The 7314-nt window shown below is 41.3% G+C and overlaps 1 protein-coding gene across 2 annotated transcripts; it reads left to right on the forward strand.

The window, feature by feature from the left end:
- Nucleotides 1-365: 365 nt before the first annotated feature.
- On the forward strand, nucleotides 366-6227 carry LOC129845435 (L-rhamnose-binding lectin CSL2-like). Of its 2 annotated transcripts, none has more exons than XM_055913357.1 (10): nucleotides 366-542; nucleotides 2875-2955; nucleotides 3259-3294; nucleotides 4066-4119; nucleotides 4200-4335; nucleotides 4732-4841; nucleotides 4967-5014; nucleotides 5505-5643; nucleotides 5753-5860; nucleotides 5935-6227. In XM_055913357.1, exons 2-9 carry the CDS (start codon nucleotides 2925-2927, stop codon nucleotides 5856-5858), a joined length of 660 nt encoding a protein of 219 aa, XP_055769332.1. In that variant the 5' UTR covers nucleotides 366-542; nucleotides 2875-2924; the 3' UTR covers nucleotides 5859-5860; nucleotides 5935-6227. The 2 variants fall into 2 exon arrangements, with proteins under 2 accessions (XP_055769332.1, XP_055769333.1); XM_055913358.1 differs by having other exon boundaries at nucleotides 369-542; nucleotides 4970-5014; nucleotides 5935-6224.
- Nucleotides 6228-7314: the final 1087 nt, after the last annotated feature.

Here is a 7314-nt window from a genome sequence, read left to right on the forward strand (position 1 = left end):
ATTATTATAAATATATAGGTGTTCAATATTTTTTCTGCATGCTTTCTATCTGCTTTTGGTCGTTTAAGTTGGCACTGAAACAGTTTTTTGATCCCGAAAATTACCACTTACATGACCCGCCTAAGAATTTTACAGAAATAAATAATAGAAACTCCTGTAAATTAGCTCCATTATGGTATTATTATTTTTTTTCATTTTAAAAGGACAGTTTGAGATTTTGTGATTATTGGTATGGTAATATTTCCATAAATTAAGTGTTTGATTGATTGATTGATTGATTGATTGATTGATTAGGGGCCCAGTGACGTAAGCATGGCATGTACACTTCGCCATCGGCCAAATTTGGGGCACTCAGCTCATGCCCGGGAGGCGGCCCGTTTCCTAAACAAATACAATCAATACTTACCCGGTTCACCTGGGGTATTAATATAATCCCCTCAAGCAAAAAATCGGCACACGGCTGAATGTAATTGGGGACCCCTGCCATAGGATGCGCATTTATACCAGAGCACGCTCCTTTTAGAGAAACACGCCAGCTCAAGGTGAGATGATAAAAAAATACAAACAACTTGAAATAATCAAAGTTGAAACCTCTAATGAGTTCAATAAAGAAACAACAAAGGACATAGTCAATAGTGTAAATTATGTTGAAATCTATGATAATAGGCGATTGTAGTAGTGAAATAGAAATACCAAGGGAATGCGGTCTTGCGTTTCACTCACATATGGCGTAGTCATGGGAGGAAAGACAGGCGCATGAAAACTTTTTAAATTCCGTGCTTAATTTGTAAATTGGGATTTGCCAGAACAAAAAGTGAGCGTGAGAGGAGCTCTGAGGTACCAGAACGCATGGGGCGGGAAAAAAACAGCTTTATAATTTAGGTATTGTATGTATATCGTCGCATTTTCGTAGAGTATAGGCGCTTACACACATGGGGGATTTTTTTTGTCGCCTGGAGACTGGGAAAATGTTGGCCTTTTATAAACTTCCGTCATGCAATTCTGCATTTTACATGACTGGAGACGTTGGCCAAATTGAATACAGCATAAATGAGCGAAGTGGCAGGATATTTTGACAGACCAACTGAATCGGAGATCAATATAACTGTCTTGTCTTGAATCCATCAATGGCAGACCTGGATGTGTGGAGACACGCACATCATAGGCTAAAATGAGGAAATGTGTCCTAAATGCTTTCGTTTCACTGGCTCACCCATTAAACGGGCAGTTCACTGTCGACGTGTTCGTGTCTAAACCCTATCGCTCTTGTTCGGCCCACGGCTGAATGTAATTGGGGACCCATATTTGGAAATTGTTCAAATATATTTGTAGCATACAACAGACAGTAGTGTTCCCTTTTCAGCAAGAGGCATTGGCTTTCAACCTGTCTTTTCCCGCGATTGGATTTGAAATATTGGGAAATTGCTGTCTGCATGTTAACTGACATTTGCAGCGCGTTCCCGAATTTAGGCTATGCCTTGTTATTGGGCCACACACAATCCACAGCTAGGATATATATATAAAAAAATATGCTATTGATCCTCTGGCTAAATTCTAGGCCTCATGGTGTAGTAGGCTATTATTCGATGTTTTTCCGAACAGACAGCAGTAACTCCTCCAGAACCCACGCGGCTAGGATTCTATGAGGGAAATAAATGATTAAGTGCAACGCCAGAGAGATGAGTTGCAGACTCATAACGGGCAACTCGAATTCACATTCATGGTTTTTTTTAACACTTAATAAGTAGTGCTGACCGATTAGTAAAAAAAAAAAAGAAAGTAGTTTCGGTTGGATTATTAAACAATTTCGGTTAAAGTTATTTGGGTTGAAAGTGGATGGCTTATCCACTGTAATATAAATTAAATTTAACAGTCCGATGGTAGTGCCTGCTTATCACTGAACTAACCATAATTTATTCACTTTAATTTTTCAGTTTTATATTACATTTGTTTTTCCACTTTATTTCATTACAAGTTATCTCATCTCTAGAGCTGCTGCATATGCTGTGACAATCACTATTTTGTAGTTCAAAGTACATAGGGCATACTTTTGACTGCGGAATAGCAACTATCAATCACTTAGATCATGTATTTTCATTTTGAGATACATAGTTATGCAACAGCTGCTCTCTCTATTCCCTCACGATCGCGCGTACTTCTGCTTCTTCTGTACTAGGTCTAAAAGAAAACATACCGTAGATGCGCAATGGATTAAGGTTAGTGTAGCGCATAACATAGTAAATAACTACAATATGTAGTTTGCTACAGCCAAATATTCTACAACTCCCTTTTACATTACACAATTCAGGCTGGATCTGCTTTATCTCTAGAGAAACTGCAATGTGCGCATTGAGCTCACAGAAAAACCTAAACAAAATGTAATTCAAATATATCTGACATCGGTCTATTTGTTGGAACAATAACACATTTTGGTTAAACGCTCAGTACTCATTTGTACATTGCAAAAAGTTAACTGTTCTTGCAACAAAAGGTAGTGGATCCGTCCAAATAGGTTCCTGAATGAAACAGTCCAAAACTGAAAGTCATACGGCTCAGCGCTGTTTAAAATCTCTTACTATCGGAGAATTGGCTACATTTTTACGGAAACAATCCGTATTAAGTTACATAAGCACGGGTAAATTGACACCCAAAGAAGATAAAACACAACGATAACTAAAATTGACTTCATGCTGTGGTGATTGAGTGAAGGGAGGACGGCACATCACAGTACTTGTGGTTTGAGCTGGCGTGAGATTTTAGTTCTGTTGCCAAGAGGACTGCTAATCTGTTGTGCTTTGTGTTCATGGTTAATGCTTTGCAAAGAAGCATCTGTCCTTGGTAAGTATCACGTTAATCAAAGCTTTATTTGGCCAGGTGACCATCCGTAGCATCTTACCTGTTACTAAACACCTGTACCCAGCATCATGCTCCTTTTAAAACTGACTGCATTCACCTGTGAGTATACTGACTTTTAACAAATATGCATTTGCATTCCAGTATTTTTCAGATGGTTCTAAATGTATCAGTTTGTATTGAAAGTAACTGAAGTCTAATATAAACAGTATGACCCAGGTCTAGTATACAGCATCCTGTATTATCTGAGGATTAGGTGATGTTCCATGTCTGTCTATACTCTGTACCATACTGTATGCTAATTATATACTTACTTTGTATATAATGTACACTACTCTTCTCCTGTAAATAATTGCGAAGAGACTGACCAAGGTTAGAAAAGCTAAACTGTGATGTGTGTTTCAGTGCTGGCTGCAGCTTGCTGTACACTACCAGCTGCAGGTACGTTGGTGATTGTGTATGTTTGTGCGCATCTACATTGAATAAAAAATATCCAGGCAACAATTTCAAAGATTTTACTGAGTTACAGTTCATATAAAGAAATCGGTCAATTTAATTAAATTCATTAGGCCCTATCCAGTGGATTTCACATGACTGGGCAAGAGCGATTTCATGACCCACCGTGGGCCCCCACCCAATGGCGCCATGTCCAGCCAATTAGAATTAGTTTGTCCTCACAAACGGGCTTTATTACAGGCAGAAGTAATCCTCAGCACCCCCCTCCCCTCAGACAATCCCGCAGGTGAAGAAGCCGGATGTGGCGGTCCTGGGTTGGCGTGGTTACACGTGGTCTGCGGTTGTGAGGCCGGTTAGACGTATTGCCAAATTCTCTAAAATGGAGGTGGCTTGTGGTAGAGAAATTAATTATATTCTCAGGCAACAGCTCTGGTGGACTCTACTGCAGTCAGCATGCCAATTGCACATACCCTCAACTTGAGACATCTGCACATTTTAGAGTGGTCCTTTATTGTCCCCAGCACAAGGTGCACCTGTGTAATGAGCATGCTGTTTAATCAGCTTCTTGATTTGCCACACCTGTCGGGTGGATGGCTTATTTTGGCAAAGGAGAAATGCTCACCAAAAGGGATGTAAACCAATTTGTGCATATGTAAAATTACTGGGATTTTTTTTTTTTGCTCATGAAACATGGGACCAACACACTATTTGTTGCGTTTGTTTTTTGTTCAGTTAATGTAATTGTTTCTCACTCAGCGACTAGAGTGGTTACCTGTGACAATGGAGAAAACGTCCAGTTCCTGATCTGTGGTAAGAACACACACATTCTATCCTGATGGTCTCTCCATAGTGCTGTCTGTTTCTTTACATTGTGTTTCTTGCCCTACTAGATTCTGGAGTGATCTTCATTGAGAGAGCTCTGTATGGACGGACTGACGGAACCACCTGCAGAGAAGGACGACCTGCCAACCAGCTGACCAACACACAGTGTTCACAGACAGGCACCCTGGAGGTCCTCTCACAGAGGTACTCAGTCAGTGTTTATTTGATAAAGACAGGCACCCTGGAGGTCCTCTCACAGAGGTACTCAGTCAGTGTTTATTTGATAAAGACAGGCACCCTGGAGGTCCTCTCACAGAGGTACTCAGTCAGTGTTTATTTGATAAAGACAGGCACCCTGGAGGTCCTCTCACAGAGGTACTCAGTCAGTGTTTATTTGATAAAGACAGGCTGGGATTCAGTGAGGCGTGTTGTTGAAAGCACATTGCAGTATTGTCAATGTGCCTTTTTAAAGCCAATTTTCCTGACGTTCCCGGTAAACGCTGCAGATGTCTGCTGTAAATGTCCAGCGCTGCATGCTTGTTGACACCGCGTTTGATTAAATCCCAGCCATAGCTCATCTTACCTCCTGATATCCCCCAGGTGCAATGGGAAACAGGTGTGTGAAGTGAACACTGAAGTCTTCCGTACTTCTGACCCCTGTTTTGGAATCTACAAATACCTGGAAACCACCTACACCTGCATCCTAGCAAGTCAGTCTGTTTCTATGTATAATAATACTACACCAGGCTAATGTCTGCTATGAAAAGGTATGTCTTTATTTATGTCTGCCCAGCAGTGACCAGTGTGGTGTGTAATTCCTGTTTCTTTGTCCTAGCAGCACGAAGCATTACTTGTGACGGTTCTGATGCGCTATTAGAATGTGGTAAGGCTCTGATGCTGTAGATTGTGGTAAGGCTCTGATGCTGTAGAATGTGGTAAGGCTCTGATGCTGTAGAATGTGGTAAGGCTCTGATGCTGTAGAATGTGGTAAGGCTCTGATGCTGTAGAATGTGGTAAGGCTCTGATGCTGTAGAATGTGGTAAGGCTCTGATGCTGTAGAATGTGGTATGGCTCTGATGCTGTAGAATGTGGTATGGCTCTGATGCTGTAGAATGTGGTATGGCTCTGAAGCTGTAGAATGTGGTATGGCTCTGATGCTGTAGAATGTGGTATGGCTCTGATGCTGTAGAATGTGGTAAGGCTCTGATGCTGTAGAATGTGGTAAGGCTCTGATGCTGTAGAATGTGGTAAGCTTGTCAACTCGGCTGTACAGTATTCTTCTGTCATATGATGTATAGCATTATCATATATGGTTTATATTACCATCACTAGCACACACCAGACATCCAGTCTTACCTCTCCTCCTCCCTCAGATGAAGGTACGATCCAGATCCACAGTGCTAACTATGGCCGCCGTGACCAGCTAGTGTGTTCCTTTAAACGGCCCGCTAACCAACTAGCCAACACCAACTGTCTCAGCCAATCCACAACTGCCAGTAAGGTGGCAGAGAGGTATTGAAACCTGCAGTGTACTATTTGAAAAGCATTACTCTACTGTTAACCTGTACTGTAGAAACATGACTATAGTGTTAACGTGTACCTGTCGTTAACGCGCGCACAGGTGTGATGGGAAGAGCCAGTGTGACGTCCCGGCGTCCAGTTCTCTGTATGGGGATCCCTGTGTAGGAACCTACAAGTACCTGGATGTGGCTTACACCTGTGGTTAAATGTGAGGCACACACACGAACGCACTCACATGACTGGGAAGTAGAATACTGGGGTTGACCGTTTTTTGTCTTGCAGGAGATACTTCTGGGATATCTTCATTGGGTGGATCTGTCTTTCCTGTCCTCTCCTCTTCCTCATGAATCTCAAGTTGAGTAAAATGTATGTAATTTCCATGTCAAGGATCACATTGATTCTTTATTTTGGCATAGGCATAATTAACGATCAACGCTGTGTACGAACGTTTTCTAAAAGCAAGTTGCGGTCAGGACACATGGAGAAATAAAACATGAACCGCAAAATAAACTCTTCAAATAACATTGTGATATAATACTTTGTTTGCTAAAGCATTTCTTCAAAATACTTTTTTTCTGAACTGAGGTGGTTGATCTGCATTAAATAGCATGAACATAACTCTTGTTCACTATTACTATCACACAAACATTAAATCATTTTTTTAACAATAAATTGCATTACATCAAGAAGGATTCAAAGGTCTTGGATACATGGACACTAAGCATACAAAATGCACATTCTTATCCATACAGCTAGGCTGCCCATCACAGCTGAAACGGAGTAGTACCTCACTAGTTACTTTGCTTTAGTTTTAGGCAGGCCTGCAATCTGGAAGCCAAGGTACTGTCAGTCTGTGGCCCAGACTACCAAATATCAGTGCCACTAACTTACGTCCAAGTCAGTGAAGGCCTGCTCCATATGTAACAGTCAATTAAGCAGCACACTTCCAAAATGAGCCCCCCCTTACCTGTCTGTCTTTGCTGGCTATCGGGTTATGTTTAGCAATGTACAGGTCCTTGTAGGAACAGCAACCATTTACGTTTGACTCTGTGTAAGATACAGATCATGTTTTACAGGGTACTAGAGTGATAGTGTATTTTGTTGGTAGAGCCTGTAGCCTTAACGGTAAAGGAGTCTCTTCACCAATAGCATCATTCTGGTACATGAAATCGGTCCGGATCAGGAAGTTACTGTAGCAACTGTCACTACCTCACTGTCCAACCCAGCGTCATGAAGAGGAAGAAAATGTTCAGGTCTTTGCTCTATTAAGATTTTACAGGGACCTGGTGTCCAAAGGAGAACTTCAAGGGCAAAGTTGCAAAAGCAATGGGGTGCTCATATTTACACTTGACAAAAAAAAAATACATTCATGTACTTGACACTAATTTAGACAATCAGGCCAAAATGAAATGTTCAAATTGACTGCCACTGTAACGGCTGTCTTCTGTGAATGAAGGATTGGACCAAAGCGCAGCGTGGTTAGTGTTCATGTTTAATTAAAGCCAATAAACATGAACACTACAAAACAACAAAATGTGAAAAACCGAAACAGTTCTGTCTGGTGCAGACACACGAAGACAACCACCCACAAAACCCAACACAAAACAGGCTACCTAAATATGGTTCCCAATCAGAGAAACATAGAAACGGGAAAAGTAGACA

The sequence above is a fragment of the Salvelinus fontinalis genome, unplaced genomic scaffold, assembly GCF_029448725.1.
Source record: "Salvelinus fontinalis isolate EN_2023a unplaced genomic scaffold, ASM2944872v1 scaffold_0304, whole genome shotgun sequence".
Lineage (NCBI taxonomy): Eukaryota > Metazoa > Chordata > Actinopteri > Salmoniformes > Salmonidae > Salvelinus > Salvelinus fontinalis.

What these genes read in the sequence shown, in the direction of transcription:
- LOC129845435 (XM_055913357.1), top strand. Translation starts at nt 2,925, where the DNA reads ATGCTCCTTTTAAAACTGACTGCATTCACCT. An exon ending in CTACACCTGCATCCTAGCAA is followed by an intron (nt 4,842 to 4,966) that starts GTCAGTCTGTTT and finishes TCTTTGTCCTAG; the next exon opens with CAGCACGAAGCATTACTTGT. An exon ending in GCCAGTAAGGTGGCAGAGAG is followed by an intron (nt 5,644 to 5,752) that starts GTATTGAAACCT and finishes ACGCGCGCACAG; the next exon opens with GTGTGATGGGAAGAGCCAGT.